The sequence below is a fragment of the Lepidochelys kempii genome, chromosome 2 (assembly GCF_965140285.1).
Source record: "Lepidochelys kempii isolate rLepKem1 chromosome 2, rLepKem1.hap1, whole genome shotgun sequence".
Classification (NCBI taxonomy): domain Eukaryota; kingdom Metazoa; phylum Chordata; order Testudines; family Cheloniidae; genus Lepidochelys; species Lepidochelys kempii.
Genome location: NC_136381.1, coordinates 262,872,832 through 262,900,308, shown reverse-complemented (window position 1 = coordinate 262,900,308; position 27,477 = coordinate 262,872,832). Strand labels below are relative to the sequence as shown.

The 27,477-nt window shown below is 46.3% G+C and overlaps 1 protein-coding gene across 3 annotated transcripts in view; it reads left to right on the top strand.

Moving 5' to 3' along the window:
* The window catches only part of GJC2 (gap junction protein gamma 2), a 112,357-nt gene extending 96,899 nt beyond the window's left edge, over positions 1-15,458 (top strand). For all 3 annotated transcript variants that reach the window (XM_073334822.2, XM_073334823.2, XM_073334824.2), the window contains one exon: positions 7,383-15,458. In XM_073334822.2, the coding sequence (XP_073190923.1) occupies positions 7,403-8,656 (1,254 nt within the window). In that variant the 5' untranslated portion in view covers positions 7,383-7,402 and the 3' untranslated portion in view covers positions 8,657-15,458. The remainder of the gene's footprint in view (positions 1-7,382) is intronic.
* Positions 15,459-27,477: the final 12,019 nt, after the last annotated feature.

The window sequence follows — 27,477 nt, the reverse complement described above, 5'->3', positions numbered from 1 at the left end:
AATTATAACATTCATAAACCAGTCGGAGAACACTTCAATCTCTCTGGTCACGTAATTACAGACATGAAGGTCGCTATCTTAAAACAAAAAAACTTCACATCCAGACTCCAGCGAGAAACTGCTGAATTGGAATTCATTTGCAAATTGGATACTATTAATTTAGGCTTAAATAGAGACTGGGAGTGGCTAAGTCATTATGCAAGGTAGCCTATTTCCCCTTGTTTTTTCCTAACCCCCCCCACCCCCCAGACGTTCTGGTTAAACTTGGATTTATGCTGGAAATGGCCCACCTTGATTATCATACACATTGTAAGGAGAGTGGTCAGTTTGGATGAGCTATTACCAGCAGGAGAGTGAGTCTGTGTGGGGGGGGGGGGGGGTGAGAAAACCTGGATTTGTGCTGGAAATGGCTCACCTTGATTATCATGCACATTGTAGGAAGAGTGGTCACTTTGGATGAACTATTACCAGCATCCGATGAAGTGAGCTGTAGCTCACGAAAGCTCATGCTCAAATAAATTGGTTAGTCTCTAAGGTGCCACAAGTACTCCTTTTCTTTTTGTGAATACAGACTAACACGGCTGTTACTCTGAAACCTACCAGCAGGAGAGTGAGTTTGTGTGTGTATGGGGGTGGGGGGGTGAGAAAACCTGAATTTGTCCTGGAAATGGCCCACCTTGATTTTCATACACATTGTAAGGAGAGTGGTCACTTTGGATAAGCTATTACCAGCAGGACAGTGAGTTTGTGTGTGTGGTTTTTGGAAAAAAAAAAGGGGGGGGGGGGAGAAAACCTGGATTTGTGCTGGAAATGGCCCATCTTGATTATCATACACATTGTAAGGAGAGTGATCACTTTAGATAAGCTATTACCAGCAGGAGAGCGGGGTGGGAGGAGGTATTGTTTCATGGTCTCTGTGTATATAATGTCTTCTGCAGTTTCCACAGTATGCATCCGATGAAGTGAGCTGTAGCTCACGAAAGCTTATGCTCATATAAATTGGTTAGTCTCTAAGGTGCCACAAGTACTCCTTTTCTTTTTACTGGTAGCTGGAGTCCTGAATGGGGGCGTGGCCTCAACCGGAAGAGGCGATTTAAAGGCCCCGGGGCTCTGGCTGGGAGACCTGGGGCCTTTAAATCACCCCGCTGCAGAGGCAGCTGGGAGCTCAGGAGTGACCGCAGAGCTTCAAGCATTTTAAATCCCTGCTGGGGCCCAGCTGCCCGAGCCCCGGGGCTCCAACAGCCAGGCTCAGGTGGAGATTTAAAGGGCCCGGTGCTCCGGCTACTGCGGGGAGACCCCGCCCGAGCCCCACTGCTGGAGCTCCGGAGGTGATTTAAAGGGCCCGGGGCTCCCTGCAGTGGCAGGAGTACCGGGCCCTTTAAATCACCGCTGGGGAAGCCAGTCCGGTCCGGCACGGCGTACTGGCTCTTGCCAGTATGCTGTGCCAGACCAGACCAGCTTACTTTCACCTCTGGACATCTGTGATGTCGAGCCAGGCCCAATGTGTGTGATGTGTATAGCTGACCTGCTTTAGAATGCAAACTACATGGGTCAGGGACAGTGTCTTCCTTTGGGTCGCAGACGGTACCAAGCATGCTGATGGGGCTTGGTGCAGAGCAAAAGTAATTCATACAAACTGGATTCCTTGCAAAGCACATTTCTGTAAATGGCAGTAATGTAGTTGGGAGTCTGAAAACAGCAATCTCATTTTGCTCTCAATTTTTTTTTTTAAAAGCAGGTTCAGAAGATCCTGATTTATAATAAGCAAACAGAACAAACAGCTTCCCATGTTGCATCTGCAATTTGGGCCTGTCAATAATTTTGCACTATAATTATGGAGCAATTATTTGCAGGCACCAATGAAGGCATGTAGATGTTATGCCGCTCCCCTGGGTGGGTCGTCAGCAGAATGTATTGAATCTCTCGTTTGAGATGCATGGGCTGCTCCTGCCTGAGCTAAGAAACCCATCGCTGATAACTGAGGCTCTAGCTGGCTCATCAATCTCTGTCTCTGGCCCAAACACCCGGGGGGGAGGGGGGACACAAAGTGCCGGACCAAATGACATCTACGCTGCCTCACAGTTCAGACCAAGGGGGTGTGAATAGCAGGGCACAGCAAAGTGGATGCTGTGAGCACTACTCTTGTAGAGGTCCGGAGCTTACCCTAATGAGGTGTGCTTGCAAATCAGGCAGTAATGTCTACTTGCCTTTATCTGTGTGTCTGAGTAGCTGTGCCCTGAAAAGGGGAAGTGGGGAAGCCCTATTAAAAATAAAGCTAATGCTAACCCCAAATCTGTATAATAATAATATATTGTTCCTTCCCAGTCGTCTGCCTCTTACAATACTCGCATGCTTTATGTGTGATTGATTCTTTAAAGGGCTTGTATTTGATTTAAACTTTCTTAAGCACCTGGTTTTCAAAGGGTTTTCAAAAGCTCCATTACTCTGGGGAAAAAAATAATCCTGCTCTTGTTTGCTTGGTTTTGTGTTTCTTGGCTTGCTTACAAAACGGGCTTCAGGAATCAGAGCTGGATTCTGCAGGATGTTGAACATCCTCTGGCCCTGCAGCACCACTCGGGATCAGGTCCATAATTCATTCTTTCCTGTATCAACTGCTGACTGAGTGGCACGGGCGAGCAGGATAGTGTAGGATCGCTGTCCGTTCAGAATACGGGGAACTCTGACACACCCACTTTCTCCACTGCCCTATAGTAATGAAAATGTAACCCTTCTGCCTGTCAGAATTGGCAGCAACAAGGGCCGGGTTCGCTATCTAGGGGTTCCATTCCAATAACACAATGCAAACCGGCTCGAGCCCCCACCCAGTGACCTGGGACAAGTATATACCACCCCCGCTGGGCGCCTCCAAGAGGCAATACTTCCCCTCTCGCAAGCACCTAGTCTGAGTGTAGCAAAAAGCCTTTTAATAACAGAGAGGAACAATGTGGCATTATGTTGGGGAAACACCACCCACAGGATTCATAACACAACCCATGAGCAAAAAACCCACCCCAAGCAAATTGGGGCATGCCCCTTTCCCTTTGGTTCTTGAGTCCAGCAACCCAAAATCACCCAAAGTCCCAAAAGTCCAGCGACCAAAAAGTCTCTGTTCCTGGTCAGGGCAGCCCCAGAGTTCAAAAGTTTATCTGCAGAGCTTTACCTCCCAACCTGGGTGGAGATTGGGGGGGGAGGGTTAAGGGGCACCTTACGTGGTCTAAAGCTGATGGCCCCACCTCTCCATGGAGCTCCGCTCTGCCAGCCGCCCCATGAGCTGCTCTAGGCATCTGACAAACTGCTCTGCTCCTCAAGCCGCTCTGCTCGCCGTCCCGCAAACTGCTCCACCATATATCTTCAGGCTCCCCCACTACTTAACACAACGCTCTGTGATTTCAGCTCTTAGTCAGTTCAGCTCTTTGGTGATTTCAGCTTGTAGTAGGGGAGCCTCAGTGCTGGTGCACCATTGGCCCAAAGTGAATTCAGCTCAGCAGCCTGTAACTAGACTCCTCATGGAATCAAAATTAGCTCTGAGATTCCACAGTGGAGAGGAGGAAGTGCAATTAACATGTAAGGCCCTCACCAGGGGGCCTATACCACCAAGTATTAATACCTATCCCTAGCCTACCTCTCTCTCTCAATTCACAGAGTTTTGGAACCCAAGTCCTTTGCCTAGCGAGTGCTACTTAGTTGATGGCGAGTCCCTCCATCATAACAAAAGGCCAAGTACAGTTCCACTGTCCTTGATTCCCATAATCGGGGTAATAACAATTTATTCTTCCTGCCCCGATAACAGGGGGATCCCACAGCAGCCAAAGTGACCATTTGGGCAACTATGGCCTCATTCTAGGCGGGGTGGGTGTGCCTATGCAAATGAGATCAGTCCCTGAAGTTCTTTTCCACAACTTGCCACACCTCACCACCAGATGTCAGGGTGGAGCTCATCCTGACTCTGCTTACATATAGGATCCCAAAACTCGCTGTTACCTTGCAGCCTGTTTCAAGACACTGGTCTGATGCAAGTGAAGTTAAAACCAACAGGCATGCCACCGCCATAAACTGACGTCCCCAAGCTCACTGCAGCTGGTTCTGAGTACTTGCATCTTTTGATGCATGCATCCAACCATGATTATTGTTTATATTCCAGCAGTGCCTAGGTGCCCTAGTTGTGAACCAGGACCCAACTACTCTCGGGGCTGTACAAATATAGAACACAAAGAGGGTCCCTGCCCTGAGGGATTTGCAGTGGTTGTTTACCAAGGAAATACTGTTTGAATGTAACCAGAGAAATCTATCTATGGTACTGCAGCTGGGATTTGGGGGGGAGATTGGGACTGGATGGGAGAGAAACTGGGACTGGCTGGGCAAGGAGACTGGGGACCATAGGATGGAGGGGAGACTGGGACTGGGAGCTGGAGTGGGGAGGAGATAGGAGGCTGGGACTGGAATGGAAAGGAGATTGAGACAGAGCGGGGGAGGGAGAGGCATCTGGAATTAGTTGGGTGGGGAGGCTGGGACTGGTAGTTGTGGGGAGGGGAGGCTGGAACAGCTTGGGGAAGGAGACTGGGACTGCAGGCTGGGAGAGACTGGGTCTGGGAACCAGTGATAGAAATGTGGGAGAGAAGGAAAGACAATCCAGTGGTTAAGGTACTTGACTAGGACTTGGGAGAGCCATGTTCAATTCCCTGCTGCTTCACAGGCTTCCTGCATGACCTTTGGCACGTCACTTAGCCTCTCAATGCCTCAGTTCCCCATCTGTAAAATGGGGATGAGAACACTGTTCTGCCTCATGGGGGTGTTGTGAGGATAACAATTCTTGCATGCTCTGGTACTGCAGTGATAGGGGACATTTGAGGGGTGTGTGGGGAGGAGGAGATACAGGGACTTGGATAGCTAGCCCAGAGGGAGAGATTGGGACTGGGTAGACAAGGAGAATGAGTCTGGGGCAAGGAGCCAGGGATGGGGCAGGTGGGAGGAACAGGGCAGAAGGGGTCAGGTTTGTGGGGAACGGACAGAAGAGTCTGAGCCACGAGAGCACATGCCCTTCCAGAGCCTGGACTGGAACCCAGATTCCTGAGTCTCCCCATTCCTCTGCTGTCAGCAATACCTGTGAAACCCACCGGCAAAGTGTGCATCTCGTCCCTCTGTGAGCCTGGTCCACACAGCGCATGACAACCTACTACGCCCTTAGCTAACATGGCAGAGCTCTGTGCGATGGATCTAAAGGTTCCAACCCTGCGGAGGGCTGGTGGGTGTCAATATGACGCCACATGATGACATTTCTGTTTTTTTCAGTTTGCATTTTAAAAAACCTAGGACATTAACACAAAACCTGTCAAAAGAACATTATTAGGGTTGTAAAGTCAAGCACGCAAAGGTCGGGAACTGCCAGAGTTAAGGTTGCCTGTGCAACCTTATTTCAGTTCCCTCATATGCACGCATTATGATACCGTCTTTAATGACATGATCACATACTGTTTTTTCCACAGGACATCTGCCTCATTCAGTGAACAGCCTGGACAGTGCCCACTTAGTGAGCAGCGCTATTCAGTATTTTGTTTTAGCCTCGTTGTTCAGTGTGCAGCCCCATGACTTATTTACCACACACTATTCAAATCCTGCTCTTATTAATTTCCTTGTGGGATTTTCTATGGTGCTCATCACTGTAGTATCCAGTGCTTCATAAACATTAATTAATTTATCTTCACAACACCCCTGGGAGGTGTGGGAGTGGTGTTATCCCCATTTTACAGATGGAGGGCTGAGGCACAGAGAGATTCAGATTAAAAGTGTAAATTTGGGTGAGATGATGAGGACTTGATTTTTCAGCATTATACAGCAGTTTATTTGTTCAAGGCACCGCGCCCATTGACTTCAGTTGCAACTGTGAGTGCTCAGCACTTCTGCAAATCAGACTCCAGGGTCTCAAACTGGGCTTCCAGAAAATGAGGAACACCCAAGTAGTGACCATCCATGGCCTTGTCCCCTGGCCCATTGGAAGCCAGAGCCACGCAGTGCTCACAGCCACTATGGGTAAGAGCCACCCAAGTGGTGGGGGACCCAACTCTGGGGCTGACAGAGCCTTCAGGGAGCTGCCTTGGGCAGTATGCCCCAGTGGGCGGGGACAGGCCAGGGACTGCTCTTGGGCACCTCTGCCCCCAGCCCGGGCAGGGCAGCAGCTGCTGCTCTCTCTGCTCTGCCTTCAGAATGAGGCAGTCAGAGAATGGCAGTTGCTACAGGTGCCATAGATAGATTGCTCTGGTTACATTCAAACAGTATTTCCTTGGTAAACCCCCTGCCCCCAGCACCACCCCTGGTTCTGTGGAAAATATAGTATGAGATCTTTTGATTAAAGCCTGTGTCTTAATGCATATGCACAAGAGGGCCAAGTTAAGGTTACACAGGCGACCTTAATTCTGGCATCTCCTTACCTTTGACTGCTTGACTTTGCGACTTTAATAATCAGGGGGGTAGCCATGTTAGTCTGTATCCACAAAAACAACGAGGAGTACAGTGGCGCCTTAAAGACTAACAGATTTTTTGGGGCATAAGCTTTCATGGGTAAAAAACCCTTACCCACAAAAGCTTATGCCCAGATAAATCTGTTAGTCTTTAAGGTGCCACCAGACTCCTCATTGTTTTTGTCAACCTTAATGATGTTCTTTTAGTGTAGCTTTTGTGTGTGTGATGTGTACAGATACCTGCTTTCAGTGTTTATGTACCTATTGACTATCTCTTATATATTGTAATTGACTACTAGCATGTTAGGCACTCCACTGATAGAATCATAGCTCTTCAGCTGTGTCATAGGATCTGTATTGCTAACAGAGAGTCTCAGTTAGCATTTAGCTCCAGTGGTAGGGGGACCTGTGTTATTGGAGTAGGAGAATCAGATCTCTGTCCCTACGTCATCAAGTTCAAAGTACTGGTGGCAGCATAGTGACAATTGTGAGATTCCTAAATGGCCATCAGTTTGTTTATAGTATAAGGCCCTGATCCTGCAATGAATGGACAGACCTCTCAACCCACACGGAGTCCCATTGACTGAAGGGGTTTGTCCATGGGAGATCACTATAAGATCATGGCCTAAACATATCCAGCGTACTGTACTTCTTTGTGCAAATAATGGAAACTACTTACAATGAGCTTGGATATAGTGATGTAAAGTAAAACTCTTAATTGTTTCAGTCCCTTGCAATGTACAAATTAAAATTCCCCTTATGCTGAGTCTCTCATAATAGTGATGCTGATCTCTGGAATAAAATGCCTTCACTCTGATATCATCCTGCTACGTACCAATGCCACTATTATAATGAGGTCTGTTGCCATGAACAAACAGAGCTACATGAACTTATATGTTATGTTTTTTCTTCCTGCTTTTCTTGCAGGTTATAAATGATTAGCCCTTATGACCAACATGAGCTGGAGTTTTCTCACCCGCCTGCTAGAAGAAATTCACAATCACTCCACTTTTGTGGGGAAGGTCTGGCTCACCGTACTGATCGTCTTCCGTATCGTCCTGACAGCTGTCGGAGGGGAGTCCATATACTCAGATGAACAGAGCAAGTTCACATGTAACACCAAGCAGCCAGGCTGTGACAATGTCTGCTACGATGCCTTTGCACCGCTGTCACATGTCAGGTTCTGGGTCTTCCAGATCATCATGATCTCAACCCCTTCCATCATGTACCTGGGCTATGCCATCCACAGGATCGCTAGGTCCTCCGAGGAGGAGAAGAGGCTTAAGGTACTCAAGAAAAAGAAGAAGCAGTTTGCTTTGAACTGGCAGGCTGTCCGTAACTTGGAAGACCCTTTGGAAGCAGACGAAGAGGAGCCCATGATCTCCGATAACACGGTGGAAAATGAGGAGAAAGCGAAAGCAAACAAGAAGAGCAAGGAGCAGCAGAAGCACGATGGTAGGAGACGCATCCAGCAAGAAGGGCTGATGAAGATTTACGTCTTCCAGCTCCTTGCCAGAGCTTCATTTGAAGTTTGTTTCTTGGTTGGGCAGTATTTTCTCTATGGCTTTGAGGTGGAAGCGTATTTCGTCTGCAACAGAGCCCCTTGCCCTCACACTGTGGACTGCTTTGTGTCAAGGCCAACAGAGAAGACCATCTTCCTCCTGGTGATGTATGTTGTGAGCTGCCTGTGTCTGTTGCTCAACATGTGTGAAATGTTCCACTTGGGGTTTGGGACCATTAGAGATGCCATTCGCAACAGAAAGATTAATAGTTTCAGGCAGCCTCCATACAACTATTCCTACTCGAAGAATATCTCCTGTCCTCCCGAGTATAACCTGGTCGTGAAATCGGAGAAGCCTGCAAAGGTTCCAAATAGCTTGTTGGCCCATGAGCAGAACTTGGCTAATGTTGCTCAAGAACAACAGTGCACAAGCCCAGACGAGAACATCCCACCAGATCTGTCCACCCTTCATAAACACTTGAGGGTGGCCCAGGAGCAGTTAGACATAGCATTCCAGAGCTACAATGCTACTCAGGCCAACATGCAGCCTTCCAGAACCAGTAGCCCACCTTCAGGTGGGACTGTGGTAGAACAGAACAGGGTCAATACTGCCCACGAGAAACAAGGTGCTAAGCCCAAAGCCAGTTCAGAAAAAGGCAGTTCTAGCAGCAAAGATGGAAAGACTTCTGTATGGATATAATTAGGTGCTTGACCGTAGCTCACAGACAGGGCAACGTAAGTAGGGGCATGGTTTTTTCCAGCATTGTCTAGAATTCAATTCACAGAGCACAGGCACAATTTGTATGTGGGAGTCAACATAGATGAAGGATGAGTTGTTTCAAACATTACATTTGAATAATGTCTTCTGGTGTGTTAACAAAAACATTCCCTTTCTTGCCTAGTCCATATTCTCTCTGGGAACCTCCATCGAGCTAAACTGTATGGTGCCGCCCTCCCCGCCTCCCCGTCCCCGGCACTGCTTAGGGGCAGGAGTAACAGCCTTTCTTCTTATGTCACTCGCTAGCTGTTTGCCCAGGATGACCCACTGCCAGCTCTCTGCGACAGAGACTGGACTGACAAGCGAGCTGGCTGGTGGGAAGGGGACTCTGCTGATCATTCAGAAGAAACGTCTTGACTACCCTGAGCTGCTCCTGTCCTGCATCATGAGGCTATAGTACTGTACTTGTGTTGAGAACTGTTTAATTACTAAATGTCCTTCCTCCAATTAATTTGAATTCCTCTGTTAAAGGGGAAAATGGTGAGATGTTACATAAATGGCCACGATCCACTGGGCTGGCTCGTTTCCTGCCTGGATTCTTACATGCACTAACAAGCAGTCATTGGAGATGAACTCAACAGAGGTTGCAGCCAGGAGCTCTAACCATGCATTAACGGAACATGAAGACAGTCAGAAGCACAATAGCCATATTTTAAAGAATGTACGCCACCCTGAGTGATTAGCATTGAGGTAAATGTTGTATCCTTTCTTTCCCCCAATCAGTGTTGAACTGCAAAGCAACCGGGATCAATTGCTACATAGCATTTGCAGTAAATTTGCATTGTAATGATGCTGCAGTGTAGCATTCGTTCCAGAGCTGGTGGGAATTGCAGCAGTTAGACGTTTTTTAACACTGCTACTGCACATCTTAAGCAAAAGTGCCTTTAAGCAACCAGTAAAATGAAATTCAAAGTTTCTAATGTCTGTGTTAACTCTTGGTAGAGATCAGAAGACCAGTGCTGACAAATTTTGTTATCAAGTACTTTTGTTTTAATCAAAAGCTTAGAAATAGTTGCAGACAAATAGATCAATGCATAGTGTGTACGGCGTGTGTGTGGAGATGTATATTTAAGTATATATACACACACATACAAATATTGTGTGAGCTACAGATATATATAATGTAATATCAACCACACGATGATTTTTACAACTTCCCACCCCCACCAAAAAACCCACCAACTCAGAATGGTGGCTGATCTTCCTCTCTTGGAAGTCAAATTGCCAGCCCTTGGGCCAGATCCTCAGCTGGTGTCACTTGGTTCAGCTTCATTTACTTCATCTGACCCAAGCTGAGAATCTGCCCGCTTGACTTTAATGGGGACAGGAGAGGGACCATTCACAAAAAGGCAGTTTAAGGACCAAATCCCCTTGCCTTGCTCACACAACTAGTTCCACTGGACTTGTCTACACCAGGTTATTTTGGCTAAAGTTTACCACTGGAGATACCCACAATGCAATGCTAATGCAGACCAAGTCTATGCAACATGGTGCTTAACAATGCCAGTGGCTGCTGGCACCTTGTCTGCTCTAGGTCTGCGGGAGAAAGTGACCCGATGGTGGGAGAAGTGGGGAAATCTTAAGAAAAGAAGCCCGGGCTAGACATCACCATTGACTTCCATGAGGCTATTCATGTCAGTGAGGCAAGCCGGGCTAGGACCCTAAACACAGTGTGGCTCCAACTAGAAGGGTTTCTCTTTTTCAAACACTCTGTGTAAGAAATACGTTGGCAATGTGTTTTTTTCATCATGTATCTGACTTGTACAAAACTGAGTGCATCTGTGGCTTTGTTGGGAATGAACTCTGGTAACAAGGAGCAGAAATGTAATCCTGACCCCTGGGAACATGGCTGAGTGATTTATCGGCCTAGGTGTCACTGGACCAGCTAAAGTAAAAAAGTAAATGAATAACTGCCCCATTTTCTGCTCTGTTGCTCTCGCGGAGAGCCTGTTCCTGCCAGGTGCCTAGATGTCCTCAATTCCTACTGTGACTTTGCAGGGTGCATTCAAGAGCTTCCAGGATTAGACCCATAAATCTCAGTCCATGATAAACCTCTAAAGACTCTGAATGAGCAGAGCACTTAAGAATGTGCTTAACTTTAAGCAAGTAAGTAGCCCTATGGGCCGACTCGTGCTGAAGTGCTGTATTCAGGCAGGACCTAATAATGCACTTTCCAAAGCCCTACAACATCATCAGTGATCGTGACTGAGCAAATGATTGCTTGAAAAGGAATACAATGAGCAGCTCGTGAGAGCGTCTGGCAAAAATGTTTAATATATTTTGCTTAGCCATCTATGACGTAATTTAGAGTTTGATCCTGTTCCCATTGGAGGACATCTCCTGGAAGCAGAATCTACTCTGTACGATTTTTGAAAATGAATGAGTGACTCGAAGGGACTGATCACAAACCATCAGTTCTGTTTAAAGCAGGGGTGGGCAAACTTTTTGGCCTGACGTCCACACTGGGTTTCCAAAATTGTATGGCGGGCCAGTTAGGGGAGGCTGTGTCTCCCCAAACAGCCAGGTGTGGCCCGGCCGCCGCCTCCTATCTGACCCCCCTGCGTCTCACCCCCTGACGGCTCCCCGGGGACTCCTGCCCCATCCAACCCCCCCCTGTTCCCTGCCCGCTGATGACCCCCCTGGAACTCCTGCCCCATCTACCACCCCCTGCTCCCTGTCCCCTGGACCCGCCACCCCATCCAACCCCCCCCCATTCCTGACTGCCCCTCTGGGACCCCTGCCCCATCCAACCCCCCTGTTCCCCACCCTCTGACTCCCCTGACCCCTATCCAACCCCCACCCCTGACCACACCCCCAAACTCCCCTGCCCTCTATCCAACCCCCCCGCCCCCTTACCATGCTGCCTGGAGCACCGGTGGCTGGCGGTGCTGCAGCCGTGCCACCCAGAGTACCGGGTCAGTCTGTGGCTCTGCAACTGTGCTGCCCAGCTCCCCAGAGTGTGGCATGGCATGCTCAGGGGGAGGGGGAACAGCAGGGGAGGGGCCAGGGGCTAGCCTCCCGGGTCAGGAGCTCAGGGGCCAGGCAGGAGGGTCCCACAAGCCAGATGTGGCTCATGGGCCGTAGTTTGCCCACCTCTGGTTTAAAGGAATGCAGCTTTATTCTTAAAGGGCACGTGTAGTGGATTTCCTCAACAGGATAGGTCAGGATTACTCCATGTGTCTGTCTTAGGGAAGAACTCACTTTAGCCGTGAGTTTTGCACAAAAGGCTCCTAATATTTACAACATGGTGAGGGTGGAAGAAACATATCTGTCTGCTCCTCATGGCTGAGCCCTTTCTCTTTACTCCATGGAACGACTTTGCATTTTGCATGGAGTTAAATTATTCCTGTTAAACTTGGGCCATACCTAAAATCTAAGAGGGGTTGTTTGATAATGGTGGGTTCCATTAAAAATTCAGTGTGCTGCCGATCCCTTGACTCTGGTGCATATTCTGAAGAGGAGAGATGCCGTGGTGAAGTCAGGCCCACAGCTGGCTATTGGTTTACGTATTATGCTGCCCAGGGTGGACGTTTATATTTCACATCTATGTGAATCTCCCTGGTTTAGCTTTGACCCTGTGCTCCCCATGATGACTCTGATGGAAGCTCTGAGTAGACTGAGGGTCGGATGCTGCATGTTTTTTTCCTTAGAGATGACTCACAATGCAGCAGGCCCATTGAAACATGTCCCGCTGGAGCAGAGCAGTGACTCTCCGCTGCAAGGGGGAGTTTGGATTGTTGCTGTTATAACCAGGATAAACACACAACAGCCTCCATCCCTCAGCATTTCCTGTGTAACTCCTGATGGATTGTAATTGACCCCAGGTTTCCATTGGCCTCATCAGCTAGTCATTAATCTTCAGGGAGTGCTCTGTGTGCCTCGGTTGCTGTTGTTTAATTCAATCCTGCTTTGATTGCTGTTGCTGCACCAAGAATAGCCAGCTGGAGAAACAGAGCCAGCCCCTTGGCTCTGACTTTATTTGTAAGTGTGGCTAATGCTGAGCATTTGCCCAGGAGGCAGAGAAACAAGCTTTAAATCAGACATCTCAGAGTCCATCACATGAGCTCGGTCTAATAAATGTATAATTGGCCCTTATTGTTTATTATATTAGGAAGGGATGCACAACCTCTTTGGGTCTGTGAGGGCCATTGCAGCCACCATCCCTGGGGCTAAGGACTGTCAGCGATTGCAGGATTTTGCTGTTAATACTCTCTTGTCAGTTCTAGTATAACCTCCTTTCTGAGTGGTCTATAGTTATAATCTCTTATCACCCACGCCTAATGCTGTACAAAGAGCTAACTAACCCGCAACACACCTATTATTAACCCCACTTTATCCAGCATGGTTAAGACACTTACCCAAGGCATCCAGCAGGTCAGTGTCAGAGAGAGGATTAGACTGCAGCAGTTCAAGCCCCATGTTCAACCTCTTGGCTCCAGTTCACTGTTTTAGGCAGCCCAATATGTGGCATACAGGTTTTCCATGTAGAAACATTTTCTGTTCCAAGATGATTGTGTTGGGCGTTTGGTTTGGTTTCCTGGTGTCACTTGCTGTGGTGAAAAGCAGATGACTTGAGAGCCATGAATGAGGACTTGCTTGTGATGCCTTGTTAAAAAGGGAGTGAGTTAAAGATGGGATTTCAGAAGCCTCTCTGAATTTCCTGACCCTTCTAGGTAGCCTATGCCAGGTTCTTAGTGTTACCATGGGTGATTAATGATCTGTATTTCTGCTGGAGGGACACCAAATTAACACCCAAACTGTAGGGAAGTTGGGTACTCGGTACCTATTGAATGTCTCATTGTGTGATTCTCCTTACCCCCCATTCTACAACGTGAGCTTAACGGGTCAGATGATGGTTGCGAGCATGTCAGGGTTGTACACAATAGTCCAAATTCTGTCCTGATTAATTCGCTACCCCAGTCAAGTGAACCCGTACGATCAGCAAAATTGCATGGGACATAAGATGGGGCAGAACGTAACCCAATGTTTTCCATATACCCCAATGCATCTGCATTGCAGTGTTGAACAGCATGCCTGCATGGCTAGGCAGTGGCAATGTGATAATAGTAGACTGCAGAATCCTGGCCCCATTCAAGTCAATAGGAGTCTTGCCAGTGACTTCAACGGCGGAGCATTTCACCCATGAAAGTTAGAGTCGGGAAAGAGCTATGAAGTCACATCTGGTCCAGCCCCACAGGGGCCAGTACTAGCTCATTTCTTGCAGCATATTGTCCAGGGCTCTGTCCAGTCTCATGTTAACTTATCAAAGACCCGGGCATGGGGCTTCCACCACTTCCCTTGAGAGAATATGTCACTGTCTTAGAGCATTCGTGATTAGGAGATTTTTTTTTCCTGCTATTCAGCCTGTAAGGCAGGCGTGACCGAGTGGTTGGTGATAAAACTGAATCAAGAGACCTGTGTTCTGTTCCCCACCATGGTACTGATAATCTCTGTGACCTTGGTTGAGTCACTTACCCTCTGTTTCCTTATCTGTAACATGGGGCTGATAACATTTACCCCCCTTGGTAAAGCACCTTGAGACCTACAGGTGAGAAGACCCGCTCTGTGTTGCACCTCTGCAGAGCTTCTCTACCCTCCAGCAGCCTTTGGGATGACCCGTGACCCAAAATCTCTGTGGCACTCACTGCTATGGAGGATTCCCTTTCAACTCACAACCAGCACAGCAAGAGTCCCACACTGGGTAGCCTAGGCACACTTATAGCTGCTCTTACACTAGGGGAATTCTTCCCCAGCCCCTTTGACTCAATTACAGCCCTTATTTGCCATGGGAGCAGCATGCAGGAGCCAAAGCAAGGGACAGAATTGACCCGGAGAAATGTACATTAGTATTATTATGTTATGTTGCTGAATGCCCTCCCATTACTCCTTTCAGATCCCTCGGGGCCCTCCCAAGCAGTTCTCCCTCTTTTGTTGGTTATACCCTCTAAGGCCTTCAGAGGTCATCATTGCACCAGGCTACCGGGATTTAATACTGCCTCGTAAATGAATCTGTGCCGCTCTCAAAAAAGAAATCCCGTTTTTTTATGGGAAGGAGAAATATTAGGAGGCACAATAAACATAACCATCTTAAGCAATATGGCAAAAAGTCGGGTCCCAGATTAGGTAAAAATCCATCAGGAGCTAACCGTCTGACTGCTCATACAATTGTAACTAATTCACATGCAGCATCCTTCCTGAAAGAGATCACTATATGGTATGTGTTTAATGCTTCACTTCTTGTACAGGTTAGTCATTTCATTTACAGAGCAGATGGGTTTAGTTGTGTAGTTTGTTTAATCCTAAATGCTGAATATATTCACTAAACCATGTCAGATAAAGTGCTCATCTTTTTTATTCAGGGCCTGGAATGTCCCAGGTAGAAGCCAAATTACCTTGTTGCTTGCATTCCATTCCACTGGAAAATACTTGAACTTAACTAAAGGCCATAACAAATCTGTGCGGTCACAGAGTTTCTGGGGGGGTTTGTATTAACTGTATTTGTATTTGAAACTTTTTGTGTATGAAATTGAACCTGTAAATATTTTTCAGTGTAAATGTTACATCTGGAATGTAGTTAGAATGTTACACATATTTGTCAACAAAACAAACCCCAGCTCTTTGGATATTCAATTTCCAATACTAATAAAATGGAATAAACCATATATTGTTTACAGTATGCAAAGTGTGTGGTATATTTATATGGCAAGGATCACTTGGAAGATGTTGGTGGGGAGACATGGTGGAGACTTTTAAATTTAATTTGGTAGCCAATTCAACCATATATTTTCATGGCTGTAAATACATAAGAACACACACGGGTCCAGAACAATAGTCCATCCAACCCAGTATCCTTCTGACAGTGGCCAGTGCCAGGTATTTCAAAGGGAATGAACAGAACAGAGCGATTGCGAGTGATCCATCCCCTGTGATCCCCAGCTTCTGGCATTTGGAGGTTGTGACCCTGGCTGTCTTGGCTCATAGCCATTGATGGACCTATCCTCCATGAACTTATCTCATTCTTTTTTGAACCTAGTTATACTTTTGGTCATCACAACATCCCAATGGCAACGAGTTTTCACAGGTTGACTGTGTGTTGTGTGAAGAACTTTTTTTTTTTTTTAATCTGCTGCCCGTTAATTTCATCATTTGACTTCTAGTTTGTGTGTTAAGTGAAGGGGTAAATAACACTTCCCTATTTACTTTCTCCTCCCCTTTTCCCCCCCTTCGTGATTGTATTGACCTCTAGCACACCCCCCTCAGTCGTCTCTCTTCTAAACTGAGCAGGCCCACTCTTTTTTACTCTCTCCTCATCTGGAAGCTGTCCCGTACCCCAATCATTTCTGTTGCCCTTTTCTGTACCTTTTCCAATTCCAACAGATCTTTTTCTGAGACAGGGCAACTAGAACTGCATGCAGTATTGAAGGTGTGGGCTTACTGTGGATTTATACAGAGGGATTAGGAGATATTTTGTTTTATTATCTATCCCTTTCCTAATAGTTCCTAACGTTAGCTTTTTTGTCTGCCCCACCTCACGCTGATCGGATGTTTTCAGAGAACTGTTCACAATGACACCAAGCTCACTTTTTGAGTGGTAACAGGTAATTTAGACCCCATCATTTTGTATTTATTGTTGGGATTATTTTTTTCCAACTGTGCATTACCTGCAAAGTACTTTTGCCTTACTGTGATCTTCTGGTTATCTGGATTCTGCTCTCTCTCTCTCTCTCTCTCTTTGTGCGAAGAGGCATTTCCTACAACTCCTTTAGGCATTGAGCTGAAGTAATGTGGAATGTGCCTAAATTTTCTAAAGTGACTAGTGATTTTGGGGACCCAACTTGGGACATATTAAAGGGGCCTGATTTAGAAATTGGACCCATTCAAGGTGGCTCAAGTTCAGCAACCAAAAACTGATGCATACAAATCACTTTTGAAAAGTTAAGCCACTGGATGGATCTTCTGTGTAGCCAGAAATACAATTTTTTGCAGGTTATAGAAAAGGAATAGAGGAGTACATTAAGCCAAATGTTGATTTAGCATAAAGGTGACCAGTAAAGGGGGAGAAAAGCTTAAGTTAACAACTTCCCCCCTTCCTTCATATAAATGTTTCTGCTTATGTTTTATATTAGAAATTCAGATCTTGTCCTTCCTGTTTTTCCTCAGCTGGACAACTAGGAGGAGATAGGACTTCGGAGGTACTGAGTGAGCAGAATCTAGCGACATTACAGGGAAATTTATATTTATTCAGGCTGCTTAAAACTCTTAGTTATTTGTGACCCTCTGGTTGAACTCAAATCCATGGAAAACACTTGGGAGGAATATTGTCTTTGTTAAACATTTACTACCTTTGCCCTTCCCATTAAAACGATGATCACCCGCAAACTGTATCCCGGAAACCTCCAATGATTCCTCACAAACTTTGATCAGTTCTATAGCTGACTGGAAAATTTTGATGAAAAACATGGTGGAAAAATCCACTATTTTCTCCATTTTTTGACCAGCTGTAGTGTTACTTTCCCACTCTTCCAACCCGAACAACAAAATAAGCCCATCAGGTAAACCTTCCTAGAACCAGGAAAGAATATTTTATGAAGTTCACTGTGCACATCAGCATTTACTCATTCAACGCTGATTTACAACAGTGATGGGTGGTACAGGAAAACCTAAGAGATAAAAAGTCCAGTGGTCAACTAAGGTCACCAGCAGGGCATCAAGTTACAAGTGATACATTATCAGAACCAACCTTCAGTGGCTGCATATCCTTGATGCTGTCATTAGCTATAGCCTTTACAAATTAATCCTTTAGGGAGTGTCCTGTATGCCACATTAAGGGCTATAATCCCACACTGATGCTCATTTGGGATCTTTGTCTCACATCTGGGCCGTGGCAAGTTACCAGAGGTGAAATAAAGTTCCACTGTGTTGCTCTTCACAGAAATGACATCACAGTGGAGGGGAACTAATGCATGATGAGTAACACTAAATCTCTTCTTCCCAAGATTATGGCAGGCTAAAACTACAATGAAGATATTTGCTAAGGACCAGATCTTCTGTTGGGGGTAAACCAGCACTGATCTCCTGAAGTCAATGGATCAATGTTGATCTATGCCAAGAATCTGGTCCTTGAATTACTTCCATTTACAAATCTTTTCTAGGTACAAAACTCTCCCTCACAATGGGAATAGCTCCCATTGCTCCTTCCCTTGGCTATGGTCACTTTAGGAGCTGTTTGCAGCTAATGACCGGCTTGTGTGCTCTTTCAGAAATCATTATTGTAACTTTCTGGGGCGACATGTAGGTACTTGTTGCATTTTGCTCGGTCTACTGCAGTCTACAGTGCAAACAGACCCGAACCAAAATAAACTTTGCCCGTGTCATGGTTCAGATTAGGGCTAAAGAGGAAATCACTGCTGTTGACAGCAATGCAGCCAAAGTACCGTGCCTGGGAGAGAGTCAACAGGTGACCTGACTCTGATCCCCAGCACTCCAGAGCATTTCTGCCAGCCTGAGCACAGATAGGGAACCTTCTCACACAGGCACTATTCCCCAGTTAGAGAGACATTGCTTTACAGGCTGCTTTATGCTGCTGCAAATTCCCATCATTCAGTCACTGCACTGTCCTCCAGCTAATTAAGAAGTGGGTAGCTCTGTTAAGGCAGAGTTATCCTTGATTTACACCAGTGTAACTAAGCAGAATTTGCCTAAAACACAGATGGTGGGCCTCTTCCACACTCTTGTAGACCCCCTTCTTCTCCAGTCTAAACTAGCAGCCACATGTTTGAGGTGGCAAATCCTGAGACGAATTTACTAACAGAACAAACACATCTGGAGATTACCCTACTGCCTGCGGAAAACTTGGAGGGTGGTTTGCCAAGAGCCCAGTATTGAGATGCCCCTTTAGTAGGACCAAACCTGGAGGCTGAACCCCTGGTGGTTGAAGCTACAGGCGGTTGTACTGGCATTACGAGCCTGGAAGCCATTATATCCCGAATACAGAATTGTGAAAGGTTGGCTGCCATCAAAGCAATATAATCCCTAGTAGGACAGGCAGCCTGCAGCATTTATAGTATTTGCTTTGGTTTGGAGTTATAAAAAGTGGAGTATTTCCACCATTTTTTAATTTTTAAATGGTAACTAACTGTTCAAATTCACCCCAATGCATTTGCCTTGACTTCAGTGAATTACACGAGAGATGGATTTGGCCAGTTGTCTTTTATTAAAGAGATGCGTATAAAGTGACAGACGACGGGAAGACATGGCTTAGCCAGTATGATTCCAACAACTGGTACATTTCATTTTCCCACACACACTAAGCACAGGACAATGACAGCGGTCTTTTAAACAAATAATATTGTTAACTTGGTGAACACTACCAGACACTATAGCTACATAGGGACAGTCAGGCATTTCTGTCAATCAGGCATGTGTTCTGTACATGTTGCATTAAACCAGTGAATTCAAAGGCAGCAAAAGAGAAAGGATTGGAAATAGTTTCAATGGGTTTGTTTCATACATGGAAGGAAGTGACCCCCTTTAAGGCTATATAATGCCATGCTTATTGCTTGAAGCATAAAGGATCAGGCCTAAACTCTACATTGATGGCAAAACCTGGCCTAGTGTAGTATATTATTATCAGATGGCGTACTTGCAGAGTCAGGTATTACTTTGCGTGAGTAAGGGTGGCAGTATCTAGCCCAAGAAACATCAGTATTCAGCAGAACAGCTCCCTAGCAAAGCATGATTCTCTCTGGGCTCAGAGCTGGCTGAGACCCGAGAGAAAAAAAAAGGTGAATCCATTTTTTTTTTTAAGTCCCCAAGAACTGGAAGGCTGAGGCACGTGCTGCAGGATGAAAAATGAGAGCTGATGGCAAGCACTGACAGGAAAGTGCCCCAGCAGGGAAGGACTGCGCTCTCCTGTCACTCCTAGCCAAGAAGGAGGAACGATCAAAGTGGTAACAGACGATAAGGGTTGGTGCAGCAAGTAGGTTTTGCATTTGAGTAAATCAAATGCCATCAGCTTACTTGGCTGAAAATCCTAGCCCGTTGCTTACCATAATTCCCCCATTAGCTCTCTAGTGTTCTGGAGAGGTGATGGAAAAGAGAGATGGCTGGGAAAAATCTGTGGGCTTGATTCACCACTGCATTACGCCATTAAAACCAAGTGGAGCAATGCAGGGTTGAATTAGGGTTTATGCACATGGACAGGAGAGAGAGAATACTGAAAGGCAGATTCTCACCTATACTAATCCAATTTCTGCCAGATTAATCCCACTGAAATCGCTGGAGTAACCCCAGCAATAAAGTTTTTTGGCACTTGTGTCTCAAGATTAGATCAGTTTTTGCTTTAACCAACTCACTTTTAGAGGACAGTTTTGCGAGGGAGTGGGTGCTCTAAGTCCCCAGTGATCTCAGTCAGAGTTGAGGGCACTCAGTACCTAACAGGATTGAGCCTTTAGGGCAGAAGTGGGCAAACTTTTCGGCCCGAGGGCCACATTGGGGAATAGAAATTGTATGGCTGGCCATGAATGCACACAAAATTGGAGGCTCCAGCTGGGGGTGCTGGCTCCGGAGTGGGGCTGGAGATGAGAGGTTTGGGGTGCAGGAATGTGCTCTGTGCTGGGATCGAGGGGTTCGGAGAGCGGGAGGGGGATCAGGGCTGGGCCAGGAGCATGGGGAGAGGCTCAGGGGTGCAGGCTCTGAGTGGTGCTTACCTCAAGCAGCTCCCAGAAGCAACTGCATGTCCCTTCTCAGGCTCCTAGGTGGAAGCACAGCCAGGCGGCTCTTTTGCATGCTGCCCCGTCCACAGGTGTTGCCCCTTCAGCTCCCACTGGAGCGCCAGAGGGGGCCATTGGAGCGCATAGGAGCCGGAGCGGGGCCATGCTGTGGCTTCTGGGAGCCGCATGGTGCAGCCCCTGACCCTAAGCCCAGTCCGGAGTGCTGGAGTGGGGCTGAGTCACAAGGTGTGGCCCTGACTCAGCACCCCGGCCATGTACATTGCTATGTACATTGGCCAAACCGGACAGTCTCTACGCAAAAGAATAAATGGACACAAATCAGACATCAAGAATTGTAACATTCAAAAACCAGTAGGAGAACACGTCAACCTCCCTGGACACTCAATAACAGACTTTAAAATGGCCATTCTTCACGAAAAAAAACTTCAAAACAGACTCCAACAAGAAACTGCAGAACTGGAATTAATTTGCAAACGGGACACCATCAAATTAGGCCTGAATAAAGACTGGGAGTGGATGGGTCACTACAAAAAGTAATTTTTCCTCTGCTGATACTTATACCTTCTTGTCAACTGTTGGAAATGGGTGACATCCACCTTGATTGCATTGGCCTCGTTAGCAGTGACCCCCACTTGGTTAGGCAACTCCCATCTTTTCATGTGCTGTGATATATATACTGCTTACTGTATTTTTCACTCCATGCATCTGGTAAAGTGGATTTTAGCCCATGAAAGCTTATGCCCAAATAAATTTTAGCCTCTAAGGACAATGTGTTTGTCAAAAGAAAAGGAGTACTTGTGGCACCTTAGAGACTTAGAGTCAGTAGTTAGAGCTGTGTTCTTCAATAAACCCCTTGCATTTAAGACTGATAGTGATTCCAAATACAGTATATGACATTCCCCCTTTGCCCTGGCTTCTGGAGAGTCAATTGTAATTGCAGTCCCTTAGGATTTGCTCCTGCCATTCTCTAGAACAGAGATAGGTGGAGGGAGTCAGCACCCTGCAGGATTAGGTTGTTTGATGGCTTTGAAGCAATGGAGGAGATGAAGCACCTTGTGGGCAGCGGCAAAGAAGTCACCATCACTATAGAACGCAAACTGTAGGAAGGGGGTTCCTCCCCCTCCTATGGCTTGCTGAAATCTTTAGAAAGCCCTCTCCCAGCTCTATGCAAGGTAGGAAATAAAGACCTAGCTTCATCCCTGAAAAGAAAGGCAGCTCATAACACATTTCACTACGAAGAAAGGGGGAGGGTACATGCAAGGTCATATTGAACCATCTATTTTCAATTGCCAACATTTATAACACTTTGTACATAGTTAGCACCTTCCATTCAAGGAGCCCGAAGCACTTTGGCTCAGCTCAACTGGAAGTTAGGAGCTTAAATAACTTTGAAGATCTGGATCTTTGCCCTCAGTTAAGACTCAAAATGCCCCCAGTGAACATCATTTTACAGGTGGAGAAACTGAGGCAAGGAGTCACATAAAAAAAAATCTCATGTATGTCCAGCTCTCATGTTGTGCTTTAAACACATCATCCTGCCTCTCCTTGCCAGTGTTCACCCTCATTACCAATGCTGGCATTTCCACATTGGCTAGAACCTTGCTAACTCATGCTAATAACCCAGCAGAATGTGTCTGTTGGAGTGTCCAAGGTCACCTAAAATCACATCCGCAGGCTGGGGTTTTTTTTCTTCTCAACATTGTTTTTTTCTGTTTACACAGCTGCCTAACAAGTGTCTGCTTTCATCTGGGAACAGCCCGTACACTAACCAGAATTAAAAGCCAGATAACATTTCATTGAAAGGGAGGGAAAAAGCTATGCTCTTCAAAAATGGGCAATGGGAGGAATCTGGCTGCAGCTCAAGGCTAGCCATTTAAAAAGGGAGTCAAAACCATCATAGCTACAAATCTGTTGCAACCGGACAAGGCTGCATGCCAGAGAAAGCTGTGGCCTGTGGTCATGGTCAAGATGTTGCTCCGTTATGTTGCTAATGCTGGCACACAATGGCAACTACTCTAGAGGGAAATTCACCCCTGTTGCAGAGGGCCAATGTTATACTTATAAGAAGCACACAGGATCTTTATAGGGGAGAAAGCAGCATGCCGCATTTATTGAGAATACAAGAGTTAGCATATGCTTTTCAATCACACCCACCCACCATGCACACAGTCCTGCCAGTTGATGTTTATAGTTACCAGTCCAGAGTCTGGATCAATCTAGTGGCCAGCCAGATTGGTCGCAGAGGGGAGCAGGGCTCTGTCGGTCGCGTTCTGATGCTCCTGGAGTGTGGCAAGACGAACCCAAAGTCCCATGGCCAAGCACCCTGTTCTGATAGTCTGGATTTTGCTGTGTCAGTTTGGGACCAGTTACTTCTTAATTGGTTTCAGAGTAGCAGCCGTGTTAGTCTGTATCCGCAAAAAGAACAGGAGGACTTGTGGCACCTTACAGACTAACACGTTTATTTGAGCACAAGCTTTTGTGAGCTACAGCTCACTTCATCGGATGCATTCAATGGAAAATACAGTGGGGAGATTTATATACACAGAGAACATGAAACAATGGGTGTTACCATACACACTGTAACAAGAGTGACCAGGTAAGGTGAGCTATTACCAGCAGGAGAGCGGGGTGGGGGGGCATTTTGTAGTGATAATCAAGGTGGGCCATTTCCAGCAGTTAACAAGAACGTCTGAGGAACAGTGGGGGGGAAATAAACATGGGGAAATAGTTTTACTTTGTGTAATGACCCATCCACTCCCAGTCTTTATTCAAGCCTAAGTTAATTGTACCCAGTTTTCAAATTAATTCCAATTCAGCAGTCTCTTGTTGGAGTCTGTTTTTGAAGGTTTTTTGTTGAAGAATTGCATCCAATGAAGTGAGCTTGTTTGTCTCTTAGGTGCCACAAGTACTCCTTTTCTTTTCACTTTTAGGTCTCAGAGTAGCAGCCGTGTTAGTCTGTATTCGCAAAAAGAAAAGGAGGACTTGCGGCACCTTAGAGACTCAAATACATTTGTTAGTCTCTAAGGTGCCACAAGTACTCCTTTTCTTTTTACTTTTAGGTCTGTAATCTTAATTGGTGTATCCTTCTATGTTAACATTCCAAAACACCTCTGAGAGGGTCATCCTGACCTGGTTTTGATTTAATCAATTGTCTTTAGCGGTGCCAGCCTCCACCTCAGGGTCATCAGTCTGCCCTTCCTTCATTATGGATGCACATTGATGGTTCTGTGGTGTTGTTAAGTCTCTTCATCCTTCCTTGACCATCTGGCTATAACAATGGCCTTCACACCTTATCTTTTCCTGATGCATACATTCCTCATTCACACAAACAGTCTTTTACAGAGACCTTTGAGAATACACATAGTGTCAGTTTTTTGAGCAAGACATTGTAAATTAAGCCTTCCTAAATCTTATAATCAAAACAATTCATATAGGGGCCCAGGCCTTCAACGTTCCTCTAATCTCCTTAACATAGACACAATACAAGATCTTGTCTCTTACTTACTAAACCAAGACATGTATATTTAACTAGAGTGCCTAATTTGTAATACATATAGGAAACCATAGACATTTTTCAGAGTAGCAGCCGTGTTAGTCTGTATTCGTAAAAAGAAAAGGAGGACTTGTGGCACCTTAGAGCCTTAATGCTCTTAGGCACCTTAATGCCCAAATAAATTTGTTAGTCTCTAAGGTGCCACAAGTACTCCTTTTCATAGTAGACATTATAACTTATCCTAAAACAAAAGGGTGACCATAATCAGTCATAAGGATTGTTCTGGTCTGTCCCTGCCTTAACATCAGTATAGACACTGGCAGTCTGTCAGATGCATTTCTACCAATGTCCCAGAGGGTCATTCCTTTCTGCTATTCAAAAAGGGTGGCTGGAAGGATGAAATCATATCATACGTTAATTCTCACAGTACGATTATAAAATCCTGCTCCTACACCAATACAAGGGCTATGCACCATTTAAGGTCAAGGTCTGCTCCCCATCAAGCAGCGGAGGGAGATGCACTCAGCACCTGCAGGATCATTCTCTTTTATGCCTTTGAGTTCAGTGGAACACTAGCATTGTGAAGCTCACGTGTGGCTGCAGCCCTGATATGCCTCTTATCACAGTGGTCCCCACAATTTTCAGCATTGCACTCCCTCTCTGCCCCCTGTGAGGGCTGGCCCAGGCCCCCCTGAACATTCCTCCATTCCCCCTTAGGGGGGCACACCCCACAGTTTGTGGGACTCTGTCCTATCAACTCCACAAGGTCCCAGGTGACACTGTGAGCTAAGGCTCTTGTAGTGTAACTGTAAAAGCTGATTCTGCATTCACGCTGGGACCGACATAATTTACATTTAAATACAAACTAACTCAGCCAACATCGCATTCAAGAGGTTGATTGAAAGAGATGAAGGCTGGGAAATGCAGAGTGAAGCTGACACTTCGGCTATGTCTACACTTGCAGAGTTTTTGCGCTGTCAGTTTCAACATGATAGTAAACTGGTAAAAGAAAAGTGCTGGCTTGTGTACTCACTTCCACAGAAAGAAAAGGAGTACTTGTGGCACCTTAGAGACTAACCAATTTATTTGAGCATGAGCTTTCGTGAGCTACAGCTCACTTCATCGGATGCATACCGTGGAATTCATCGGAATGCATCCGATGAAGTGAGCTGTAGCTCATGAAAGCTTATGCTCAGATAAATTTGTTAGTCTCTAAGGTGCCACAAGTCCTCCTTTTCAGTTGCTTCTGATAGTTCTAATAAATTAATTTTGTCTTTTTTTCCAGTTTTGAAATTTTTTCCTCTCATTATACAGCTGAGATCACAAGGAATAACTTTTGCTGCAAAACTTCAGTCAGGTAATTTTTGCTGTCTTGAGTTAAACATATGTGTTCTGAGCCTTGGTATGAAGAACAGAGAATAAGCTTCTGGGGCAGGGGGAGGAGGAACAGAGCGTAAGCCTTTAGAGATGACTCAATAACATTTTTTTAAATCTGGGAGATGAATTCCACTGTAATGCATTGGAGTTTAAAGCAAGGCTATCATAGCTCCTCGCATATATTTCCCCTGGAGTTAGTCTAGTATTAATGAGCCAGGGAATGGTGATTTTTAGCTCTCACCTTCACATTGGCAAATCATTTTGACAAGACGCATACATCAGGGGATTTTTTTATTTCAGAGTGAAGTAACATAACTCAAATTCCAATCTTATTAAACATTCTGTACATTACCATCAAATACCACTGTGTGTTAGCAAAGAAGCTGTTGATAATGTTCAACCTCAGTTTTCATTTAAGCCTGGGGGAGTAGCAAAGAGCTTAGAGTGCAGCAGAAAGCTTGGGAAATGCCGGAGAACTAGCATGAAGAGTCAGGCATCCAGGAAGGCAACTTGCAGAGCATTAAAACGCAGAAAGTCAGGAAGCAGAATCAAAGAGAGAATTAAACAAGGCTCAGGGAGCATATGAGGAAGAGGTGTTTAAAAGAATAGTGGGGAGAGACCCCAACAGAAGGGAAAAGCAGCAGCAGAGAGCTAGGGAGCAGTAAAAAAAACCATTGGAAAAGCTTAACCCTCTGAATGATGGCATTTTCCAGTGTACTAGTGACTGAGTACTTAGGAAGATTTGTATGTACCTGCTCCAGTGATTAAAAGGAACAACAGAGAGGTCTGGAAAAGATTAAGCAATACATTGAAGATCCAGAGGGACAATGGAAACGGACAAGCAGGGAGAGGCCCTGACCGCACAGGAATCATAGCACAAATATTACATTGATTTTACTTGAGGCACTTCCCTTTGCTTCTTTAGAGAAGACGTACCTCAGTTCCATATGTGCACTATGACATATAAATAGGACCCGATCTTCAATTCCTTGACAGCTGGAGAATAATGTAGGTTTTATGTGAGCCCAGCAACCACATATCCTTGCTCTAGAGTTACTAGCAATGCAATCAATGTCTGAGTTCCTTAGCAGATACGTAGAAACATGTTGAATAACAACCGCAAAAAAAATCTCCAGGTCCAAACCACATCCTCCTCTTCGAAGCCCTGCCACATGGCTGATCAATTCCCAGAGAGCAGGAGAAAGATGGCAAACAGATGATCCCAGCCGTTTTAGTCGGAAGATGGCTCTACACGGTATGCATCCGATGAAGTGAGCTGTAGCTCACGAAAGCTCATGCTCAAATAAATTGGTTAGTCTCTAAGGTGCCACAAGTCCTCCTTTTCTTTTTGCGAATACAGACTAACACGGCTGTTACTCTGAAACTCTACATAGTGTGTATATGTCAGAACTTCACCTACTCAGGACAGGCTTTGCCATTTAATCCTGACTACATAAAAACCAAACATACTCAAAGAAAGCCAAGCATATACTCTTTGTTGAGGTTACGTATGGGCCAGGTGCCAAGTTTTATACCAAAGTTGGGTCCTAGCGGCCTCGCAGCTTGAGCATTAGACTGGGACACAGGAGACCTGGGGTCTAAACCCTGCCCTGTCACTAGTCTGCTGGGTGACCTCGGGCGAGTCTCACCTCTGTGCCTCAGCTTCCCCACCTCTCAACTGGCACTACTGAGCTCCTTTGAGAAGTGCTTTGAGGGGTATGGCTGGACAGCACCCCGGGCTGCTGGGAAGGGGCAGTCTCACCCCACACTGGCTCATGCGATGGATGTCTGCCAGCCTCTCCCGGGGCCACCCGCCACGCTCTGGACGGCGCCAGAGCAGCAGCTGGTACCTAGGCAGGCTGCTGCTGCACGAGGTGGGGGTCAGTGTCAGGGCAACAGGGAGCCACCAAGGCCCGATACTGACTCGGGGTGGGGGTGTGAAGTGAACCAGTTGTGGGGGGGGGGGACAGAGGGCAGGGGTTGCCTGAGGCCTTCCCTCGCTGATGGGGGTCCTGCCCCCACAGCCCCACCCCGCAAGGAGCACTGGGCGTGGCTACCTGGGGAGGGGCGGAGTTAATGGGGCGGGGGGCGGAGCGTTTTGTTACCACGCCCCCCCCGCCGCCGCCGCGCGCTCCGCCTCG